Source organism: Melozone crissalis, unplaced genomic scaffold, assembly GCF_028551555.1.
Source record: "Melozone crissalis strain CALT ecotype California unplaced genomic scaffold, PUWL_Pcris_2 ptg000027l_1, whole genome shotgun sequence".
Taxonomy (NCBI): domain Eukaryota; kingdom Metazoa; phylum Chordata; class Aves; order Passeriformes; family Passerellidae; genus Melozone; species Melozone crissalis.
Genome location: NW_026535805.1, coordinates 77,751,000 through 77,776,162, shown reverse-complemented (window position 1 = coordinate 77,776,162; position 25,163 = coordinate 77,751,000). Strand labels below are relative to the sequence as shown.

The 25,163-nt window shown below is 37.2% G+C and overlaps 1 protein-coding gene across 23 annotated transcripts in view; it reads left to right on the top strand.

Annotated features, from left to right (window-relative positions):
- Positions 1-24,744, top strand: part of RIMS1 (regulating synaptic membrane exocytosis 1) — a 305,897-nt gene extending 281,153 nt beyond the window's left edge. For all 23 annotated transcript variants that reach the window (XM_054280426.1, XM_054280437.1, XM_054280428.1 and 20 more), the window contains 5 exons: positions 15,065-15,206; positions 18,688-18,800; positions 21,184-21,285; positions 21,981-22,120; positions 22,511-24,744. In XM_054280426.1, coding sequence (XP_054136401.1) covers positions 15,065-15,206; positions 18,688-18,800; positions 21,184-21,285; positions 21,981-22,120; positions 22,511-22,729 — 716 coding nt within the window. In that variant the 3' untranslated portion in view covers positions 22,730-24,744. The remainder of the gene's footprint in view (positions 1-15,064; positions 15,207-18,687; positions 18,801-21,183; positions 21,286-21,980; positions 22,121-22,510) is intronic.
- Positions 24,745-25,163: the final 419 nt, after the last annotated feature.

Below are 25,163 nucleotides of genomic sequence, written 5' to 3'. Positions count from 1 at the left end.
AGACTCTGTGGGACAATAAATTTACATACTTTAATACTCATCTATGTATCACTTACATACTAAACATGTTTAATAATGTTTACAATATAAACCAGAACAGTGTTAGCTTTCTTGAAATTGGGATCTGTGGCTGAAAGCAATATAATGTTTGATGCCCAAACATGCTAAAGTAGGACTCAGCTCTGTGCTGCTGGGGTGTAATGTGGGCCAGCTTCATTTCTTCATTTCATGCGTTCTGCCAGTAAGAATGTTTCTGTTTGGGAGATTTTAATTAATTACTTTTTAGAGGTTACGTGCTTTAAGGGTAAATACCACGGATTACTCCTTGCAGTGTAAAGTTAGCTAAATGAGCAAGTAGCAGTACCTGATTAGTTGATGTTTTTTAGTGATATTATAGAAGCTATGTTGACCATGAGCTGAGTCAGGAGCTGACTGTAAGAAGATTCCTAAAGTCTTTTAAGCTGTTGAACTATGAAGAACTCAGTTGAACTATGAAGAAATGCATAGGATATGTGAACAGCTCATTAATTAAATTAAAACAGATTCATCCATCACTGGGTTGCCTTGCAAATGTGTATGTTTATACTCACATCCTTTTGACTGTTCTTTTAGCTCATGTTTTTTAGTTCAGAACATAGCATGGTGACATTTGTTATCCTTGATGGCACAGTGCTGAACTCTCTGTAACAAGTTGTTTTCATTATAATTGTTAGAATTTTTTACCAAAATAAGAGTTATCACTGTCAAAATGATCCTTACAAAATACCTGAAAATACTGTGGTTACCTGCCTTGCTGAATAGGAAGGTGGTATGAAAAGAGATCACTTAAGTGTATAAAAGATGTTCTTCTATCCTTTGTAATTCTGAAGAAAAGCAAACCAGAATTTCACCACGATTCTGGGTTGGTGCTGTATTTTTCATTGTGTTGTTGGGATGAATAGAACAGAACATAATATAAACTCACAGACTGAGAGTTGTATTAAAAACATAAGACTTTTTAATATAAATCACATCCTAGTAGCAAATATTTCAAATTTTCAGGCACCATTGTGCTGGAGCAGGAGTTTATAGGCAAGTTAACTTTGATTTCTAAAGTGTTTTATTTCCCTCACTGTTGAACCAAATAATGTTACATTACAAAGTATAGGAATTTTCTTCAAGTATGATGTATGAAGTATCCTCGTGATGGTGAGGTCCAGTCCTGTGTATGCTCCATGGGGAATAGCTCCATGGAGATCTATGCATGATGAACTTGGACTTGGTGAAAATTCTGCATGTTTTTGTGAATATGTAAGACAAAAAAACTTCTTCTGGATGTAGGGGAAAAGAAATATTTAACAACACCATGCACTTCAGATTTGTTCTAAATAACCCATGACTTTATATTTTGTTTGATATAGTCAGTGATTCTGTGTAGCCTAAAGTTCCTTTGAGGATGACAAAAAATATATAGAAAAGTTAAGGCCTTTGAAAAACTTTTGGTCTTCATTGGGCATCTTTCTCTTTCCCAACATGGCATTACACATAGTGCAGTCTTCAGAGAAAGCCTGCCCCTGGGCAAGGGTTAGAAAAATTGATTTTACTTAAAGATTTCAATGGAAAAAACCATAAATTATTCTAAGAATTTTTCTGACTATATATTGGAAGATCAGAGAGAAATGCTTTCAATTTTCCACTAGAATATGTACTTGTTAAAAATTAAATACATTTATTAGAAGCTGAGTAAAAGAGGAGATATCACGAATAAAAATAATATTTTGAAGAGAGTGTGCAATCAGGCACATTGTATAAAAGGATTATTAAGTAAAAAAATTTTAGATTTGAGTCATTTTTCAGTTACATTGGCTCCTATTACCACTGAAATGCAGATTAAAACTCATTTCAAAAGAAAGTGGAGATTGTGTTCATTACATATCTTCAGTGCTATGTCACTAACAGATAGGGTAAATCTTGTTATTGCAGACTCTTTTTCAAAAATATTATTTTTCTGATATCTGACATACTAGTTTTGATATTTTTCATAGCCTTAAGATGGTATGTTTAATAACATATAATTATGGTGATATAGATACTGGAAAATAGTTATTAAAATATCTATGTATGATATTTAGGTTTATTCAAACTCACTTTTACATTGTTCTTATTGTGGAAGTAGCTATTCTTTTAATTTATCAAGGAGCTTCCCCAAATTTCTGTTTTATGATATTTGCATGCTCTTGATGTCGTCTTTCATTGTGATTTCATTAGAAGTTAGCTACCAATTAGATAATTGTATTATGTCATATCAGACTTTACTTAGTCAGGAAGGTAGTAATTCCAGCTTTATATAAAAAAGCCAGGCTTTTTGCAGTTTTTATTATTTGTTGTTTTATCTCAAATCTTCTGTCACATTAGATTTTGTTGTACCCGTGGAATTTTAAAGTCTGACCTATTATAGAGAGTATAACAAAAAACCAGCATATTTCCTTAAACAGTATTTCCTAATTATAAAGCAAGACTGTGCTCTGATCTTAGACTTTACCTTATGTGATTTTGATTTATTGTGTACATAGGAATCTTTTTTTTTCCCATGCATATATTATGTTTAATACTTGTTTTGAGAGCATCTTACCTGTGTGGAATTTATGTGTCTTACTTTTCCCTGCTGTTTAATTGGCCATTGCTATTTTTATACCAACCTGTACTTAACAGCAGCTACCCTCTCACACTTAAAACACACCCAAGAAGAACCACTCTCATTAATGACCACAATAATCCTAGGCAGCAAATAGAGGTTTATCTCTCAGTTCCAAGGAAAAACACTGTCTGAAATAATTTGTTTAATAGAGATAGTAAGAGATTAGTGCATCTGTTCCAAAGAGCCTGACCTTCAAACCATTAGCTCTGCAAGGTTCAAGCACCATGGTGTAATCCTGCTATGAAAGGCAAGTTTGTTTTACTTTTGTATTTTATGATCTTCATCCATGAGCTAATATATATGAAAATCCCTGGAAAGATGTAGTACTACTTGGCTTGAGTAATAGAGTCTAAAGTTACTGTAAAAGGCAGGTTTCTGTTTACCCAATAGTAAGCCTAGAGCCATGAAAATAAGGTTTGTTAATGATATTTTGATTTTGTGCTGTGTGCTCTGGGGAGCTATCTTTTTCTCTGCTATCCAAAAGTATATTCAGAATTCAAAATCTGTGGTTCATACTGGCTGATTGATTATTGCAGATTTTCATGTTTGTTATTATGATGTGGATTTGAAAATTTCCCTTTGTACAGAGCTGTGCAATTTTCTGCTGTTCTTTCACATTTTCTTTGGTGCCAATGCTGATGTGCAAATTTTATTTTCCAGTTCATCATTAAATGGTTATTTCTTCAGCTGTGATAGGTTTGTTAGTGCTCTCTATACCAATACAGCAGGAAAATTTAATGCTCAGTCATAGCATCTGCTTTTGAGTAATACACAGGGAAGGAAATGGCCTGTTAAATATTTCAGAAGTAGTGAAATTAGCTTTGTATTGTATTTTTGTTATCAGCATACATGGAACAACATTTCTGGATATTGTATTTGTTCAAGACAAGTGCCTTTAATTCTTAAATTTACTGGTATTCATGCACAGTTGCATTAAAATATGTCTTTCATATAATGTTCTCTTTTAGTTGGCACAGCAGTTTGGAAGTGTTTTCACTTCAGAAATATCTAGAAGTTTGGGAGGGAATCAGTTTTTTTTTTCTGTAGAGATAGGCTGTATTAGCACCACTTTTTTTTCCCCCCATCTCATTCTGCCTTGTGTTTGAAAGGGCTTTAAAATTTTGTAAATGCTCACTCTCTGCTTCTATTTATTGGCTGTAATTCAGATACTCTCAAATATTATTTTATTATATATATGGCTAATTCTCCCTTGTACTTATATCTCTCTTAACTTTTTATCATGTTTGTAATGTTTATATGACAAATCTATTATAAAACAATAAAAAATCTTGCTTTGTAGTAAAAAATTTAGTGTCATTTACTAGGGAAATCACAGATCAACTCTTTCTGTATTGGTGTGCTTTTTACCTCATGTCTGTTGACTGCTTCTCCTTTGAGACAGGCAAGTGCTTCCTTGCTAAGCAAGGTTTGTAACCAAGAGAGGATAGCTGGGGAAATGAGAAATGAGCGGCCATAGGGACTGCAAAAATAACCTGTAGTTGTCTTTGATGCCAAAATGCAAGGTGTTACAGAAAATCCTGCTGTCTCACACTGCTCCCTACCTAGCCCAGAGATCAAAGCAATACTGATGACAGGTTTTTTGTGCTGGTGTCTGTCTGTGGCACAGCTGAACTTTTACATCTTGTCAGTAGTGTTTTCCTCAGAGCATATTTGATAATGAACATACAAACCTTAGGATTTCATGGCAGAGTTATGCTGGAGCATTCATTTGGGAAGTTTGGCTGAACGATGTGTCTCTGAAGCAGGTCTTTGTGAGCAGTTGTCCACTTTCAATAATATAAACACAAAGGGAACAATTATATCTTAGAGTTATGCAGTGTTTATCTAGCACAGATCCGCTGCCCAAGGCGTAGATGTTTTTACCCACAGATGGCTGCAACTAATGCAAACCAGACTGAGAGTAATGCCACAAAAAGCTCTTTGGAAATGGAAGCATTAAGTGACTGTCTTGCTCACTACTTACCTGTCTTAACTACTACTGTGAATAAAAAGCTATTTCAAAAGATAAATTTTTGCACCAGAACAACTATTAGCTGGATTTGAACTCTAGTTGATCAAAAGAAAGAGCATCTCCTGAGTTTTTAACCTCCTTTCTGGAAGTTATTACCTGGGCTGACCTCAAAGGTGAAAGGTATTGTCTGTACGTCATCACAACTTAGCTGGCTTGGAACTTTAGGTAGTTACATTTTAAAAGCAATTCAAAAGCAAAGTAAGCATGAGCACAGGTGCTTTGGCTGAAAAAGAGCATAGTTATAGTTTACTATAGCTGAAACTTCAGTGGGATCACTGATGGTGGTACAAGGGACAGCAGTGCAAACAAGGTTGCAAAAACAACATGCAAAATCTTGTCTAAATTTGTAGAAAGTTTAAATAAAAGTTTATTTGAGGTGTGGTACTTTGGAGGCTACCCAGAAAAATTTACTTTGTAGAGAGTTTAATATTTCAGGATTCAGTGGTGGAAGAACAAGCCAAGTCTTTGGTCAGCCTTTGTGTTACACATCCAGAAGAGTAAGTCAAACAGTTTTAATCCTGGAAAGGGGATTTGGCCCTACAAATAAGAAATATTTGGAATGATTTTTCCTGGGATTAGGAGAAGAAACATAAAGAAGGAAAGGCTGTGACCCAAGGAGCTTTCTGAGAGGCTATAGAGCCATGGAGCTTTCCTCCTGTGTGTTTTTTATTTCAACTTTAAAGCTCTGTGGAGTTTCCCTAAGCAAAAACCTGTGTGAGACGGAACTTCTGTGCTCTTGCCACAAGTGCAGTGCTTTGTGTAAAACTGCTCAAGGTGGCAGGCAGGTCCTGGAACCTTTGCCAGGTACAGGCTGAACACAGGTCTTGGGAGACTGACATGAACACATTAGCAGCTCCCAACATCAGCATTTCATTCCCACCATGGTATTGTATTGAGATAAATCTTTCCATTTAATCATATTTTGGGGTTTTTTGTTTGTGGTTTTTTTTTTAATTTAACGCACATCGTGAGAGAATTACATACCATACAGCTATGTCTTTTTCAAAAAGGTAATATCATCTTCTAAGCATTATTTCTAAAATTATCAAGAAGATAACTTCAACTATTGCACTAAATAGGAAATTTGTGCCTAAGCAATGAAAATACATGGACATTTCTGCATAGGAGTGACATGAGATATACTGCATCACTACCGGGGAGGATTTTGAGTTTGTCACCTCTACAGTATTTGCAATCTTAAATGTGTTATGTGTTACTTAAATCTGTTATGTGTTTACTAGCTGAAAGGAACAGTTTAATTTGTGGCATTTTTCTCCTTAATTATTTTATGATGCTTGAAATAACCAGAACTTTACCATAACTTGAAGATCTACAGAACTGTATTGTGCACATTTTAATTTTTTCTTCATTATAATTCTGTTTGAAATAATGCTCTTATTTTGGCTTGACAAATGCTGAGTAATTTCCTTTTTCCTTTCTGGCTGTAATCACCCTGAGAAGGCACATTGGTCCCTACAATTTCAAATGCCAGTTGATTCTTAACAAATTGCAAAATGAAAGTATAATACATTTTCAGAATAGGGTATGCCAGAAACAAAAAATTTTGACATAGAAACAAATATTGCAAAGTCTGTTTCTATGTCAAAAGGAAGTTTAAAGATGAAAGGAGCAATTAAAAAATGAAGTTCTGTTCTCAGAATGCACATGGGCATTTCAGAGGTAGTGAAACTTTTTAACTCTGCTGTGCTCAAGTCCCTCTAAGACAGTAACATCATTTAGACTTTTCTGCTGCATAACTATAACTTAATATTTAATGCTAGTTTGATGTTTTCTCAGGTTTGCAGTGTTTCAGGTGGTTTTGTACCAAATTCATGCAAAATGAGTCAAAATCACCGGGACAGAGAAATGTGATTCTGAATTTATCTGACTCCTCATCAGATTTTGACCAGGAGCATTAAAAAAATCCATGACCATTGACCAAGGTTGCTTAGAATATTTTGTGCTCTGGAAAATGCACTGCTGACTGAATTTTTTAACCTTTCAGCAATATATTACTAAGTGCTAGCTGGCAGGTAGTTCAGTCCTTTTTTCTCTGCAAGGCCCTGTAATGTAATCACAGTTGTAAAAGGAACTTGTGAGTGAAGCAACTGGATCATTCCTCGCAGTGCTGCCGTGCCAAGTGGTTACAGGATAACGAGGGAGAGGCAACGCCAGGACCCCAAAGATTTATTCTACCCAGAAACCTCACAAGTTATTTAAACAAAGGTGAAGCTGCTTTAGGTGCTGGCTGCTTGCTAAGGATTATATCATAGCCAATGTTTAATTTTGCTTAAACCAAAGGTAAGCTTGTATTTTCTGTGTTTTACTGTGGTGAGCCTGTTCATGAGTCTTGCTTTAGCAATGTATGGTAGTCCGGAGTTACAGCTTTGCAATGCTACAGTCACTAAAGAAAAAACAGAGTCGGTGTGGTACAGTGACCATCTGATACATTAGAAATGATCTCTTAAAGGCAGGTTATTAACATTTTTAAAGCGAAGTGTGATATTCACCTGGGAGTTGCTGGTAGTGGTAAAATAAAACTTAGAGGGCTTGAAAGTTGCAGCTGGAGCAAATCAAACTACTGAAAAGGTAAAGCATTTTCAGATCATTTCACTGTTGGTAATTGAGATGAAAAGGAAAGGACTGTTTCTGAAGCTGTAATGTCTCCTGATTAGTATGCTGTGTGATTGTATTAGGTTGATCTATTACTCAGAAACTTTTCAACTGTACAAAAAGGCATGTAACATTTTTTACTGGAGGATACTTTAGCACTAGTGGTTTTGACAGTGTTTCAATTTACAGATTTTTGGAGGTTATTGAAATAAGTAGACTTTGGGCTGCCATCATGTACAGCACATAGTTCTCAGGAAATTTTTGGAAGATTCACAGTAGCAGTGAATTTCTTTACTATTGATGGCTTATAAATTGTCATATTGGTGGTATCATCTTGTAAAATATTGTCTTTTATTAATTACAATGTCATATTTTACTAATAGATGCTGAACTCTTCGTAATTGTGAAGACTTGCTTAAAAGGTCTCAAATTTACTAAAATTGTAACAGCTGCCTAAAACAAAAAAAGACATCAAGTTATTGAAATATGTATAAATTCCTAATTAAATGAAACGTTGATTTAGTTTATCTGAAAAATCTCCTTTCTTTTTTCTGCATTGCATTTCATTTTCCCCTGCTGTATTAACTGCAAGCTGTGCCCCAGCGCCCTTGCCTTGGACAAATGTTATCTCTATACCATATGTCAGTTCTCTGACAGGGCTTGGCTGGTTATAAATAATGTTGTAATATAGGACTGTGTTTTAAAGTAAAAATGTTATTATTGGAGTACTTACAGCTCTCCTGAGCTTCTTATTTTGCTCTGTCTCACATTCTCCTCCCATCTAACAAAAAAGCCAAGAGTATATGAGAAAGTGAGTGCTTGATATTTTATAAACTGTTTATATAGTAAATAATTTGTTGGAAACATGGGTTTGTTGTTTTAATAATTAAATTTCATTTAAATAGGCTTTAGGAGTTGAAGAGCAAGGCATGTGTACCTATTACCAGCTTCACTGACATATTCTGGTTTTGTATAGCTCTTTGCATATGTGTGAAGAAGGTAATTAAGATGCTTTCATTTCTGTATGTTTATAAAGTATGCTTAGCACAATCCCAGAAGTAGAAACTCATTGCTATAGATCATCTTTGATTGCCTCATTTTGGCTGACAGAGAGTGGCTCTTTTCTCTTCATTGGAAGTATGTGGACAAAACAATTAATCTTCATATATTTCAGAAGCTATAATTGATCTTTTTCTGACCAGAAATCCTTGCTTTGCCTTAAGATACATATGTCCTGATTAAACACAGATTTTCTTCCCCGACATAAAAAAATCGTATCAGAATAAACATATAAAACACATGCTTGTTTCTACATTTCTTCTTTTATTTTTTTCAGTAAACGTGTCTAAAATATCTAAAGGAGATACAATTTGTAAAAACATTTGCTTAAAGTTTTGAGACCACTGTCAGCTAGTAAAAAATGGCCTGATTTTCCACTTGTTTGCTTTTGTTTTGATGCTTTGCACTGTTCCTGTCATTTGCTCTCAAAGTGCTACTTCTGTTTCATGCAAGCCACTAGGAGCTGTTGGATAAGTTACTTTTAAATCTAAAACTGTTAAGAGTCTGACTCTGCAAGTTTGATTTTCAGTGAAAAATACAGTCAAAAGGTGAGATTCTGTTGTATATACACTGTCTAAAATGCCATCAAAGATTGATACAACCATTGACATCAATTCAGTGAAGTCTCCTTCTCTTAGGATTGGTGCTTTGCTCCTTTGGTGATTGTTCCTTTGCTCTACATATGTCAGAAAAATATATTGTGTATATTAAGGGACTAATTGCATTATCTTTTATGTATAATCTGAAAGTATTGGGAGTGAAAGGTGTTTGCCAGATGAGTTTGTGACTTTATAAATACAGTTTTGAGATACAGTTTATTCCAAACTTCTGATAAAATTTCTTATCAATGAATTATCCCGGCTGAAAAGGTAAATATTCTTTCAAGAAGGTTTTGTAATTTATATAATTTTTTGTAGATTTGCTTTAATAAATAGAAATGGGAAGAAGTATATGATGGTTTATATTTGGATTTTAAAACTCAGGATCTAACAGAATATCAACAGCATTCTCCTTTCTTTGAATGTTTTGCATGCTATTTGGAAGAAACACTTAAAAGACAATTACTGCAACATTTCACATCTTTTTACAAAGAGCATTATATTCTGGAGAGTATTGCACAATATACAGAATTGAAAGTAAAGGGGAATATTGCATGATATAAAGTCTAGAAACTCGTATTGTTGAAATATGTATTTAAATGTCAATTTTTTTACTATTTATCTTCTGTCCATAGTCGCTATGCACTTTCAGTTGTAATGATCAAAGTACTGCTGAGTTCATCTGAGAGATGTACACATTTAAAAATCAAATGCTCTTTGAACTATGTATTCTTTTTCTTCTGTCTCTGTTTTAGGACCATAAGCCAAGGGGCACTTTTTCAATGTTGTTTAAAAGCACTACATGCAAAGTGAGGGGGATGCTGCAGAAATTGTAACCCAGCAGGTCTCTGAGCAGCTAAATTTGAAGTTTTAAAGTCACTAACACATCAGAAAGGTCCAGAAGGAATTATGCCCCTTGGCTTTTCTTTTGTAGATCTTTGAGGTTGACCCTTGCTATTCAGTTGATACAATCTCGTTGGTGTCTCACACAGTCAGTGTACACACCAACCATATGGCCACAGTCCTGCCAGGTTTCTCTCAGAGCTGGCTTGGAGCTGTAGTCCTTTTAGGCTTTCTTTGGATGCAAGAGCATACTTGATACTGCAACTAAATTGCCCTTGAGCCCTGCAATGACACTTCTTATGATCCCTTTCATTAGTGGATTTAGCAGTGGTGCTAAATCCACTAATGCTTTGTTCTCTGGTGTGTTCTTTTGAACCAGTCATGAATTCTCACATACCTGGGTGCTGCATGTGTGTGAATTTGCTTCCTCTTTGGGTGCTAACCAACTAGTTGCCCTCAGGTACAGTTCTGGGCAATGCTCACTTAAGGCACCTCTCCCCATAGGCAGCACACAGAGACTTGTGTCTCTGCCCTGCAGTGGTCTCTAATACTGTCCTATTGACTGAGCGGCCAAGCTCACGTCCTTGCACATTTCTTGTATGTCCCCTAGCCTTGACCCATGGCATGAAATATGTACCTTGGCACCTTGGATGAAAGCTTTGCTCCAGCAGCCCCTCATCATTTCAGACTTCTGAAATGAAACAAGAGCAAAATGTAGTAACTGCCTCCAGGTACCACATGGAGCACAGAGGAAAGCCAGGCCAATGGTGATGCCATGTGCAGCCATGCCTTGGCTAAGTGTGGCAGGGCTGGGAGGGGGGGTGTCTGGCATTGTCCTCTCTAAATTGGACTTACATTTAGAACGTAAAGCTAGCTTTGAGCTACCTGTAGTAGGCCACCTTAAACCTCTAGATAATACCATTGACCCTCTCACTATAATTCTGTTGTTAATAGCTCCTGGCTCCTAGACTTCAGAGTGATTAGGATGTACAGAAATTTGGAACACATCAGATGCTTTGATATTTTGTGCAGATATAAGGTAGAGCACAGTTGCTTTTTGCTGTACTTGGTTACTGAGGTCCTGGCCTTTGTTAACTTACTTTTGTCGGGGAAAAGCAAAATTAGGGGCCAGTTTCTTGTCATAACAAACAGGAATCACTATAGGCTATATTTATAATAAGTAGATGGAAATAGCACATTACACACGCTCATCAGCGTGTTGTAGCAGGACTGCTCCAGCCTGTTGATTAATTGCAAAATGCCTGTTGATTAATTTCAAAATGCTTATAAGCTGTGTATATTTCATAGCTGCAGGTGGCTGCTTTATGATGCTTTGGCATCAATTATTAAATCTGAAAAAATATTCATCACATTTGCTTTTTAGTTGTTTCTCTCCAGCTTCTACTTGTTAAGCCAGCTGTTTACATGTAATTTATGCACATCAGTCTGCATTCCTGCATGAAGAAATCCTTACACAACTGACACAGCCGAGAAGCACAGAGACCATTTGGAGTAAATTTTACATCTAAATGATATTCAGTGTAGAGACATCCTCAGTCTGCACAATGAATATAGTGTAATTTACACAGTGCATGCAAATAACTGTAATGTATTATGAAATTTGATTGTACATATCAAACTAATAAAGATTTGGAGCAAGCATTCTCCAATAAACACCCTGACAAGAGCAGAAAATCTCAGTATGTAATAGCACAGATATTGAACTTGAATATTTAATGAACTTGTATTATTCATGTGAAGATAGCATTCCAAAGAAATATGCAGAGCTGTTAGATTAAAAGTAATATAAGAGGAAAGTGGAAGTTGTCTAAAAGAAGTCTTATCAATAGCAGGGAAAACACTTGTATTTGTTTGGATCCCTTATTTCATTGTGCAGTCAAGGCAGGACTGGAATTGTACCCCAGAGTGAGTTACTTTAGCAAGGCACCTTTAGAAACAGCAGCAGTTCCCAACTGACCTGCATGTTAAGCACCCCCTTCCTCCCTCCCTCCCAGGACTAGGTTATGCTGAGAAGTTTAGAGGAGCTGACTAACAAGAGAAGCCATTTCTTGACTTTTTGTGTTAAAATTGAAAATATTATGTATTATATCATGTAAGATATAATAAGATGCATAAGTGACCAAGGTTAAAACTTCCAAAACCTGTGCAACAAGTATTTCGATTCTTATCAGTGGGCAAAAGCAATTTTCTCTAGGCCATAAAGCTCATTCTGTGTTTCATTGTGTTTCATCATTCATCTTCCACACAGAGGCATTATATTTATGATTGTACTTCAGAATATTAAGACTGAGGTTATAAAAGTAAATAAATTGGAGGGCTCTGTTTTTCCTGGGAAACAGTGTGTGTATTAATAGCAGTCATAAGGGGAGGCAAAAGGATGCTTTTGATTCTTCAACCTGAAAACTAAAAATGCTGATGAGAAAAGAGAAAGAAGTAGAATCTGGAACTGTAAGACAGAGAGCAGTGACTTGAAAAGTACTTGGGAAAAGACAATCTGGTAGTTGCTGCTCAGCTAGACAAGGTTTTGGCCATGCACAGGGATTCCTACTTCAGGGTCTGTTTTTCAAATTTGTGGAGCAAAAAAGTGTGTTTAAACAACAGTACCAATGTTATCCATGACAATGTAACATTACTCTTTGAAAAAAACAAATCCATCTGCTATTTTCAATCTCTACTGTGGCTGAAAGCTAAAATATTAATTTTTGTAATTTAGTGAATGGATATTTTTACAGTGATTATTTCTATTACTATATTTGTTATCTGTCCCAACAACCTGGCTCTCACTGCTAAATTTCAGCACCCACCATCTTGTCCAGGTGGTCAAGAACAACATATTTTAACCAATCTATGCCAAGACCATGGTGGTCTTGTAGCCACCTCTAAAGTCTCCTCATTTACTTTTCCTGAGCTTTGAATACTCATAAACAACCCTATTCAGCTGAACAAATTTCAGGCTCTACCCTATTATTTCTTCCAGGTGATGCTGCCTGATCTGGCTGGCTCTGGAAATGCAGGCAGGGGGTAAACCACATAATCTCACATGCTTGTGGGAGCAGATGGAAACAGACACGTTCTCAGACAGGTCCTGGCAAGAGAGAGAGAGTGAGATTGAGAAAACAGTATGGGTGCATACCTGCAGAAAATGTGAAAATCCTGCTTTGGAGTACAACTCAGTATGTGGCTTATACTTCCTAGGTGCTGTTTGAGTTATTTTTGAGGCTCATCCTGCCTATCAGTATTGATATGCTGAACACATCCTCAGTTTTTAAAGAGAAAGTTCAGGACCAAATGTAGCATCTGAGTTTCTACATACTGAGTCACTGAAGCTCCAGCAAATCCCTCCCACAGCCACCTGCCCTGTGCAAGAGTGGAGCCTGGTGTACCTTGCCTACCCTACTCTACCTCACAGGTTAATGTGTTTTCAGCTGACCAAGGACTGGCAATGTGGATGAGCTGTAGTGGCCCACGGGAAAACCTCAGAGCTGTTGGCCTTAGAAGGGAGGAAAGGATCTGTGGAAGTAGCTGATCTCTTCCACACAGAGGCATTTGGGTGCAGCTTAGCGGCCGTAAATAAACAAGCCCCGATCCAAAAAGCTTAAGAGGGAAACCTCAGCCTCTTTCACTGTGGGCATGTCTCCTCTAAGCCCAATATAGTAATTCTTTCACTTTGGCCATGTTTGCTGTTTCCCTAAGAGCTTCAGAGAGGTTACTCTTACAGCTCTATGGTATGATTTCTCCTTGCCCTCCACCAGCTCTGCAGACCCAAAGAGCAAGGGCCAGCTGATCTCCACAGAATGTTTGAACACCCTGGGAATGGGCAGGCTGTGTGGGGGCTACAAAAGTCTTATTGTGATGAATAAGATCTGTCAGTTTCAAACACCAAAATGTGCAACAGGTGAAAATTTTTTCAGAGCAATTCAGTCTCCACAGCAGGTGGAGATGGAAGAAATATTTGCTTTTCATCTGTTTCCCTGAGCAGACCATGAAAAATATGCACGCAGACTTTCCAGGTGGGAATAAAGGAGTGCTGAAATGAAGGGGTAAATGCAGAAGAATGTTGTAGCATGTACTTATGTGAAACTTTGTCAAATCTATTACTTTCTGGGAGAAAGTAATGTTACCCTTTGAACTTCGGTACATATTTTGAACTAAATTGAAAAAAACAGGACAATGAGTTTGAAGACAACAAATTTTATTGCATCACATGGAGGCTTTGGTGGAAGAAATTTAGAGATCATTGAGAACAACTATCATCATCTAGAAGACTAATTTCTGCTGTGTGACTGCAGAATTCACTCTAGATCAGCCATAATGCATAGAGAACCTGTAAAGGACTGGAAGCTCTTCTTGCTCAAGGGAAACATGAAAACTTCCAGGTGAAAATCAAATTGCATTTTAAAGGATGTGGGATAAAAGCTTTACCAAATGGATGAAGTCTTTAAACTATTTCAGAATATTTACATTACTTTCTAATCCTACAGTTTCAAGCCTAGAATCTGACTGCCCAGAGAGGTTGTGGAGTCTCCTCACTGGAGATATTCAAGAACTCTTTGGACACAATCCTGTGCAATGGGTTCTAGGGAGCAGGGAGGTTGAAACAGATGCTCCACTGTGGTCCTGTCCAGCTTAACTATTCTGTGGTTTCCCAAACAAATTCCCCAAGAGTTCTTTCTGTTTCAGAACTGCTGAGATCATATGTTCTGTGAAGTCTACTGTTTACTTTAGAGACATTTTGTGGTGAGAAGTAAGATTTTGCCAAGTCAAAATACATTATTATATTTTTGATATTAAGTATCTTAGTATTTATAATTTTTCTGTGGAATGCATAAAGGATATTTTCCATTTTTTAATATTTTCTGTGAGAATTGTATCTTCTTTTGCAGTCACTCAACCTAGCAAGGTGACTAGAGGCATATTACCAAGTTTATGGTTAGTAGACAGTATCACAACCTGTCTACATTCCAGCTGTGTAAAGGCTATTAACAAGATATCTAATTTGTAACAGTTTGCCCTAATGAAGATCTTCAGGTTGCAGCCTTTTAAAGAGAAGTCGTTTCCAGTTTGTAACTGAGGAAGAGAGATTGGTTCTTCAATCAGAATAGTCTTGTTGTGTTAGTAAATGAGAATGACCAAGTCAAATCACCATTCTTGCGTGAAAACTGCAAGAGAAGGCTTTGCTGTGAGTTATTCTAACTGTTGCTTCTTTTTCTCTGCTTTCAGAGGCTGGCAGCAAGAAGCTAAAGAGCACGATACAGAGAAGCACAGAAACAGGAATGGCAGCAGAGATGAGAAGTCGTATGGTTCGACAGCCAAGTCGAGAATCCACTGACGGCAGCATAAATAGTTACAGCTCCGAGGGCAAGTAAGTGGCATTAAAAATATCAGTAATGTAGGAGATGTTTCTAATGAAGTAGAAGCTTCTTTCCCATTACTTGGGATGTCCCAAACTCTAGCTGAAGGGAGTAGCTATGTGTAAAGATTCGTCCTCTTGAAACATTTGAAAAACTGAACTATTTCAGGTACATAACACAAATTTCATGGAAATTGAAATTGAGACAGAACTTCTTAAGAATTCTTATTTTCCCTGTCACCCAGTGAGGCGTTTTGTTCATCAAAAGACAACTAATTTAAGACTGCATTATTCAAAACAAAACACAGGGGTGCTTTTTCTTTGAGATACGTTTGGATTACCTCATAGTCAAACTTCAGATGTTGTATATGAATCCCTGTGATATGAAACTCTGTTCAGTAGTACTAGATACAAAGAAAGTTTAATTTGGAGTTGTTCCAAGTCTCTTATTAAGAGCTGTAAACCCAGAGCCCAGCTGCCCCATCAGGTGAAGTCAGACAGCTGTGGGGAATGGGGCAGCTGTTTCCATTCACTGCTGAAGTTTGATATGTAGAAAAGGAGAAAAAAGGCAGTCCTGACACAAAAATATGCAGGAATATTCCAGCATCCTCACAGTTCTCAGTGGGACTCTCACTGCATGTGTCAAGGTGTAGCGGTTACCAGGGAATTCTTAGAAGATGACTCCCCAAATAAAGGGGAAAATGGGGGTGAGCAAATGCACCTTTATAGACTTGGAAAAAAAATGAGATTTGGACTTCTTGGCTTCACTGTTTTGTATGCTTACTGTGTTACCACAATTGCTATTGCATATTGTGTGAGGCACAAAGAGCCAAGGCTGCTGTGGTGGCAGTGGCAAGGATCTGTGTAAAGGTGTCTCCATCATCAGATCTTCTCACCACTCTAATTTTTTTTGCAACACTGGAACACGTCACCCAGAGAAATTGTGGATAGGTTTATCATCAGGAGTGTTCACAGCCATGTTAGATGGGGCTTTGAACTACCTGTTCTAGTGAAAGGTGTCCTTGTGCATAGCACAGGCATCAAAATTTGATGATTTTTAAGGTGCCTTCAAACCCAAACCATTCTATAGTTCTGTGATAATGCTAAGAATTTTAAGAGCCATGTAAGAAAAATAGGCTCCATCATCACTAATTCAAAACCAAAGCAGATAAAGACTAGATGAAGAATGAGGGACAAGAGTAAAACATCCCAGTGTTTTCCCCATTATAATTCTTTGACTGGCCATTACTTCTACCCTTTCAACACTTCACGCTGCCATTCTCCTTCCCTTCTCTTAGGCTGGAGTGTCAATCTGTAGGGCACCAGTTACTCACCTTGGTGACAAAGGGCCAAATAAACTGGACCCTTTAGGGAGGAGCTGGGGGAGCCTGTTTCCCTGGTTGGCAGTGGAGAGGAGAGGTGGGAGCCCAACACTAAGGCTGAGGACATTTTCAGTGGAACAGCTTAATCCTCTGTTCCGCCTTAACCGTGTGTAAATAGATTGGGCAGGACTGTGGCAGCCAAGGTCTGCATATGGAGGTCGCAACAGACATCTGCAGGACAGAAAGGTAGAGCCATAAATTGCTGATTTGAGAATCAGCCTCTGAGTAAGGCAGTGATGAAAGCAAGCTTGAGAAGTGAACTGAGTGCTTGCACCCCAGGTACCTTGTCATGTTCCTTTGCTTGACCCTTAATGGATTAGAATTAATACACATTAAGATTAATGTGTACTTCCAACCTTCATTATCATATGTATAGCCAGAAGTGTGATCTCAAGGGAACATTTCCAATGTTGTTAGTCAGCCTGTGGCAAAATGTAACAAATTTTTGGAAAAAAGGCCAATGAAATAAGCAAGAAACATCTCATAGCAGATGCAAGAGTGAAAGGATAGTGCCACTGGGGAAAGAAGCAGATAGTATCTTGGTGTTGAACTGAAAACCTTGAGATTCTTTTCTTCCTCCAACTAAAGAAACCATATTAAAAAAAAAAAAATCCAAACTAAATTTCTGTGAAAAAGCTTACCTTTTGGAAAATAACGAGTTTTCTAAACAAAAACACTGTGCCAAGGTAATGGCATGAAGCTGAATCAGGGGAGATTTAGGTTAGATGTTAGAAAATGTTTTTCTGCCCAGAGAGTGGTCACAGCAACAAGCCTGACTGAGTTCAAGAAGTGTTTGGATGATGCTCTCAAGCACTTGGTGAGATTTTTGGGGCTGTCCTGTGCAGGGCCAGGAGTCAGACTTTGATGATCCTTGTGGGTCCCTTCCATCTCAGGCTAGTTTATGATTCTATATATTTTCTGACCAGCTTTAGTCACTGACAGTCAATAAGTTTAATGCAGGCACAGAAAGAACAGTTAGTCTTCAAGAGAGGAATGGACTTTTTTTATTCAACTACTGGGTTTACAAAGAACTGTGAACTGAATGGCTAAAGCACACAAGCCTGATGTGCAGAAACTAAAGCTTTTAATACTATGTGCTTTTGGATTTATTAGGAAGTTTGTTGTTATTTTTGCAGTCTAATAGGGAATTTCATTTGAGGAAGAAGAAGTGGTGGATGGCCTGCTGGAGAATACATTGTCTACACTTGGTTCGGAGTCTGTTCTTTTATTTCTCATAATTTTTTAAGGAAGTCAAAGTGGAGTCTTCCCACCATGGATCACTCTTTCTCTCTCTCTTTGTTTTTTACTTTTGTTATTGTTTGGAGACTGTATATATATTAAAAAAAAAAAAGTGGACACTATGGAATATAAGGAAGCAGCCTGGCAAAGTACACATTATAGCATCATAGAATAGCTTGAGTTGGAAAGGACCTGTGAAGGTAATTTAGTCTAACCCCCTGCCTTGGGGAGGCCATCTTCAAGATGAGGTTGCTCAAAGCCCTGTCTAACCTGGCCTTGAATGTTTCCATATACACTGAGCTGATGTGTTCAGTTTGTATTGTGACAGAGTGGGGGAGCAACTGCAGATCCAGATTTGTCTGCCAAAATATTTTGGCTAGAGAGTGGCATTAGGTTTAGCTCTAATCACCACTACTGCTACTACCTGCCAGTTTACGGCTTCATTAAACAGCTGCAGCTGTTTAATGTATAATTTAGTGTATACATCTGTTTTCCCTGTTTGTTCTAAGTGATGCGGATGGGGTTTGGATCAATGTAAATCACACACTCACTAATGAAGAACAGGCTATGAAATTTCATGAAGCTTTTTATATTCTCTTATACAAGGTCATTCTTAGTCTTTTTACCTATCAACCTCTTCACTGCTCCTGGAGACCTACTTAGCAAGACCTATTTTATGGACTACTTCAAGTTGATGTGCAGAGTTTCTCTACACTGCTTTGGGGAAGCATAATTCCTGATGCTGCAGAATGATTTGTCATTGTGCATCCTGAGCTGCTTGCCTTGTATCAGTAGCACTTTTGTGGTAAATACTGTAGGATGACAGAAATCAATCCTGTTCTTATGCTTAACCAGCTTCTATTTTGTTTCAGCTTAATATTTCCTGGAGTACGGCTGGGCGCTGACAGTCAGTTCAGTGATTTCCTCGATGGACTGGGACCTGCACAGCTAGTAGGCCGACAAACACTAGCAACCCCTGCCATGGGTAAGAATGATATGTTCTCCTCTGTTAAATGAATAATAAGACAACTAACTAATGCACACACTGGCAGACTACAGCACCAAAAGGATTTTTACCAAATGTCTTCCTTCATTGTCAACACGAAGGTCCTATCTGCAGTCACTGGTGTTCCTGTCATGGCAGCACCCAAAGAGGGGTGAAAAACTATTTGCACCATTTGAGGTACTGTCTAATCTTATTTGCAATTTGAAGATAGGGGTTTTACTTCCCACACAAAAGTATTGTGACTTCTCCTGTCATATCTCGCTGCAAAATCTCAACTGTTCAGAGTTCATATTTACTTGACACAGATTATATTGGATGTGACAGAGGGTTTCTGGCCAAACCACACTTTTCCAAGTTTATTTCATCTAACTCCAGAAAGTGAAACTTCTGGAAACATTTGCAATGACCAACAATCAGTCAGTGATAAACCCAGTGATTGTCATGAGAGACACAAAGTCCTTTTCTACAACAGCTGCTGGGGGCTATCTGGGATGTTCTCTATTTTCCAGACCAGTCTGCAGTTTCCTTTAGCAGCATTAGCTGTAGCTTCTTTATGACAGTATATGAGTTGTAGAAGGAGTAACAGAGTGCAGAACTGTGTAATAAGTATCTTTGGACATATTTGGGGTTGGAGTTTTTTTAAATTTTTTTGCTTATATATGAGCAGTTCTTAGACATGCTTTAGGATGGTAATTGAGGAGTCCTTGATCCAATACTAGTGATAATATTTCTCCTAATAATAATACTAGTAATATTATCTGATACTAGTAATAATATTTCTCCTGCTGGAAATTATAAATGGCCAATGCTTCAATACAACTGTCTTGGTAAACCAGCTTTAGGAAGCACTACTGAGACACATCTGAAAAAGGAGAGAGAAACAGAAAAAAAAATTGCAAAAAACAGTGTTCCCTTCCCAACTGATGAGCAGAAGGAAAACTATATTGAGAATGCTTTGAACACCCTCTAAGGCAAAACTTGCTGTAAAAAATCCAAATGACTGCTACTAAAGCATTCATAAAACATTGAACTTATTAAATTAACATTTTTATTATTATTTTGGAAGAAAATGTATTAGTGAGATTATTTTTCCAATAAATATCTAAATGGCTTTATTGGCATGCATATAAGTGTCTACACTTATTCTGTTTCTTTTTTTAATCTTGTTTTTTGACTAAAGATTTTTATGCAGATAACTTGAGTAAAACGTTTATTTTGACTTCTTTAGAACTTTATCTACTACAGGCTCAAGTAGATAGTGCTTTTGGCCCACAAAAAGCACTCCACCGTGTTTTTAAACAATTTTTAGAAGATCTGCTCTGTGCTGTCCTTTCATTAGTGACGATTTGAAGATGTCTGGATTATCGCTCCCCCTTCTGGTTACCTGTTGCATGTTTTATTGTGGATATGTGACAGAGATGTGCTATTAAAAAGGCTTGTTGGAACTTTCCTTTGAACTATTTTTAGTGCAAAACATGGCTGTGTTTATTCAAGCAAAGTTTAATTGATAAAACAATCTTTGTTGCTGTTCTGTCATACCTCACATACCAAGGTATAAACACTGCTTTAATATGCTGTTAGAGAAACATGAAAATCTCATGCCTAATTAATTTCAAAATGCTGTTTCTCTAAATCCATACTCCAAATTCTATAGTTCAGGATCAGCTATTTCTGAATTTTTTTTTAGACAATCAGAGCTTACATATCAAATACATACGTTCTCACATGTTTCATGGATGTAGTTCATTTATTTGCTCATGTCATACTGTGCATTTTTTATTCTAAATGGCCTATTTTAATCTGAGTTAGATGTCTACTCAGCTGATTCCATGATATATAAAAGTATAGAAATACAATGTTTCGAGCATCAGTACATAGTTTACTGCCCTTGTATTTTATTGATCTAGATCAGAACAGTGCTTAGTCTCAGAGTAAGCACTTCCCTTTTTCTGCAGGAAATGTCATTTGTCAAAACTCGGGCAAGGAAACAAGTTTGACTGTTAAGAAATGAAAACAGTTTGTTTTTTTAACATGTTGTGACATTTTAGTCACACCAAAAATGTGTGTGGAATATTGATAAAAATTGAAAAATTGTCACCTGTGTGCTTGGTGGGGACTTTTGAAGAAAAAATACCTCTTTTTAGCTGGTATGAACTGTATACCTGGAGAGGGAACCATGTTCCCTAAGTAAATATTATTTCATCCCTGTTTAAGGATGGAGAAGCTAAAGGCATCATCAGGAGACACAACAAGCACAGTAATGCAGAAGAATAATATAAAACTAGTCTTTCTCACTCTTACACCTTCTCTCCTGTGCTGTACTCCTTCTCTAAAATGTGGGCTTCTTTCTTCTCCCTCTCAGGTGACATCCAGATTGGAATGGTGGATAAAAAAGGCCAGTTAGAAGTAGAAGTCATTAGAGCCCGTGGCCTCATCCAAAAACCTGGCTCCAAATCTACCCCAGGTATGGAAAAAAACTGTACACAGCAGTGCTTCAAGAAGGGAGCAGCTTGGGCTAGTGTTCCTGTCAATGTCAATAATTTAAATAATGTATATTGCAATAATACTGTATCATTTTTTACAAGGACATTTGCTGAAGTTCTAGTTATCTATAGAAACAATTATTGAGGAGATTTAGAATCAATACCCCAACCACTGCTTATTGTAAAACCTGGAACAGTTCTTTTAGAAAACATTTAGTGAAGATGGTACTTTGCAATCTCTTTAGGAGCTAGAGATGAAAGTGCAATTCGTGTCTGTGTCATTGGAGTGGCAAAGTCTTAAAGGTTCCTTTTGCTTTGAACTATCTCTGACCCTGAGCCTTTAAATCTTTGGATTTAGAGAATCCAAAATAGCTGTCAGTGACAGCTAAATTCTGGAAAAAGAAAATGTTTTTAAAATGACTGACATGAAGTGTAATTGTTGTTAGTAAGATCTTAGATCATTAAATTCAAAGTTTATGAAAATCAAATTGATTTCTTATGGGCTGTGTCATCCTTTTTATTAATATAATTGTATTCAGATTATACAATTGTGAAGATAAAATGAAAATAATGTGTGTAATTTTCTTTCTACTCTGCTTCCTTTTAAGGCATTTTTCCTCCATTTCAGATGTACACTGTAAGTCCAAACATAACATTCTTGATGTTCTGTTTGCAGCTCCGTATGTTAAAGTGTATTTACTGGAAAATGGAGCATGTATAGCTAAGAAGAAGACAAGAATTGCAAGGAAGACGCTTGATCCTCTGTACCAACAGACACTGGTTTTTGAGGAAAGTCCACAGGGTAAAGTCCTTCAGGTGAGTTTCTTCTTAATCCCATTTTAGGCTGTCATTTGGGAAATCGCTTGCATGTTCACTTAAATTTAACGAGTATGTGTAAATCCATTCCAACTCACTAAGCATTTAATTTTATAAATACCATTACAGACATCCTTGTGGCTTGTGGTTTCAGAGTTGCAAAATGTCTTATTGCATTCTACATTTCTCTTTTGTTGACTGTTGTTCCTGCCTTGCCATGAGGTTTTCCCATGAAAGGGAAGCAGTCATTCACTCCTGAGAATAACACTGTCCTTACGTTAACACACATAACAGCAAGAGTGAACATACATAAGCACAGGTTTAAGTATATAACCCTGTATAAGCATGGATTTAAGGACAATCATGAACCTTAATTTTATGTTCTTCCAGGTAATAGTCTGGGGAGACTATGGCCGAATGGACCACAAATGCTTCATGGGAGTTGCCCAGATCCTTCTGGAGGAACTGGATCTGTCCAGCGTGGTAATAGGCTGGTATAAATTATTTCCACCTTCATCGCTAGTGGATCCAACATTGACTCCCCTGACACGTAGGGCTTCCCAGTCATCTCTGGAAAGTTCAACTGGGCCTCCCTGCATTAGATCATAGTAGCAGGTGCTGTCTATTCAAAACATCACCCAGGATAACAATTGGAACCAGATATTCACATGACAAGAAACACTGTTGGAGAGAGACAATCACTTCCGTTTTTGCTTGTAGTAGTTATCCAAACGTTTGTCTGTCTGTCGAGAGATGGCTTAAATTGACAGAAAAAAAGGTATATCACATACAGCTAATCTATTAGCAGCTACCACTGATGCTTATAATGATTTAAAAAAAAAAGAAAGAAAGAAAGGAAAAAGAAAAACAGAGAGGGACATTTAGATTCGACCTAAGTCAAAGATGACCCAAACTGGAAGCTCTCACTCTGTTAACAATGTTGTTTTTTCACATTTTGAGAGAGCCCTCAAGCAGTGTTACCTTCCTGGTGTTTCAGCAGTTTTTCTGTACTTGTCACTTCCACTAGTTTTTTGCCACGTGATTCTGCTAGTTTTGTAGAAGTCCTCACAATGCTAACAGAGACCCTTCCTTTCTTTTTCTAAACCAAACAAAAAAGGGCTGAAGCATATCTCTGTAAGCATCGTTAAAGTGTTCAAAGCCACAGTTACAATTCCAGCGAGTTCAAATAGTTCCTCAGTTCTGGTACTTACAAGTCTTTCACATGGGAACCCAGAACAAATGACCAATCTAAGTTATATTCTTAAAAATAGAAATCATCACAGTGCCACTTTTTCTTTGTAAAAAGCAGATATGTTTGCATTATATATATATAAAATAATTTTTCTGTTTATGATGTTTTGCATGGAAGAATTTTGAAGAATTCTGCAACTACTGCTGGGGACTGGTATAAAGCAGCTTTAGTCTTAATTTTGACATTGAATATGTTACTGGTAATGCAATTTTCCTCCTAGAATTGGAGAGGAAATACTCATGTTTCTGTGTATAAATGTATATTTGACTTCCCAAAATGTTGACCAGGAATGAATTGAGCATATGACACTTTCAGCTGTACCCAGGCTTCTCTGATGTGTGTCGCTTCAGACGCACCTGTCTGCCCTGGATAGAGCATGGTATGAGTTGTTCAATGTTTCACTGGAGATTCCAGTTGAAATATTCTGCACTTACTAATGTTTTTACCAAATTTTAGTTTACATTTCTTTGAGATTGATGCAAGCACAAGGCTTGATTTTTTAACGCAAGATATCTTACTTTTTGGAGAAAAAAAAATCAAATTTCAATTTGCTTTTTATTCATTTGAGTTCTTCTTGGCCTTGAAATCCCTTGTGATATTCTGTAAATGTGCGAAGAACTGCAGATTCCTGCAGGTGCATTGATATGTTTCCCCTCCTTTTACAGGCCATTGAATTTTGTGATCACACAAATAGAGCAGCATGACTTGGAACTGTTCAAAGCTGCATGCACGTTTTGTAAAAAGAGATGAAAAAAGGTTATTTAATAATGTATGTTAGTTCCACATAGGCCAGCTTGTATGTTGCATGTACTTGTACAGTTTGCTCGTAATTACTATACTGAAGTAACCAAGAAATCTAAGCCATCCATTTTTCTTATAGACATTTTGCAGGTTTTAGCCAGGCTAGGTCTGTGGGTCTGGTGCTAAATGTCTATAGATGGACTTTATTTTTTACCCTATGGAAAACGTGATGTAGTACGGACCAAATTCCTTCTAATAACTATTTTGGTGTAGATTCCTACTGTGGGGCTGTAACACATGTAGAAACTGTGTACACACTAGGTTTTAATTCATAGACATACTGCCTGCACCAAGTGAACTATTTATTATTACTCAACACATGGGAATTATTCTGCCCATCTTTCCATAGGGCACAGATTGGTTACTGCTCGACCTGCTGAGCAGGAAGAACTCAAGCATTGGTGCACTACTACTAGATCCTGTTCTGTCTTAGTGGACAAAAACCAACTAGCTATAATTCGATAGTATCTTTCTATTTTGACCACTTGTCTTAACACTCCCCTGTGCTTTTAAATGAACTTCCAACTCATGTTATGTAAACATGTTTAATAAAATTTCCTTTTCATGTCCAGTGTAGTAGTTGTGCTCTCTGTATGTTCTGAGGTTCATCTGTGATTCTGCTTGCTGCAGGACTGTGTGATACGTGTTAAGGAACAGTAAAATAAGTAATTTCTATGGTTCTTTTGATTGCTGTAATAGTGTATGTTGAAATCTGGGGCCAAAAACTGAGGCCTGGTGAAAGTCATGTTTGGTTGGCTTCCTTTTCCCTGAGAAAGCAGCCAAATTGTGCTCTCATTTGTTGAAGCAGGCAAATTGACGTTAAAAAATAAATCAGCCAAATTATTATCTATTGAAATCAAATCAGTTTGTTGGAGAGGAATGATGCTGTGGCTGCATGTAGTAGGGCAGCAGGGTGATACGAGTCAGGCACCAGGGCTCCACTTGGTGCATGCTGAGCCTTTAAGATACGAGAACAACTACTGACCTTCG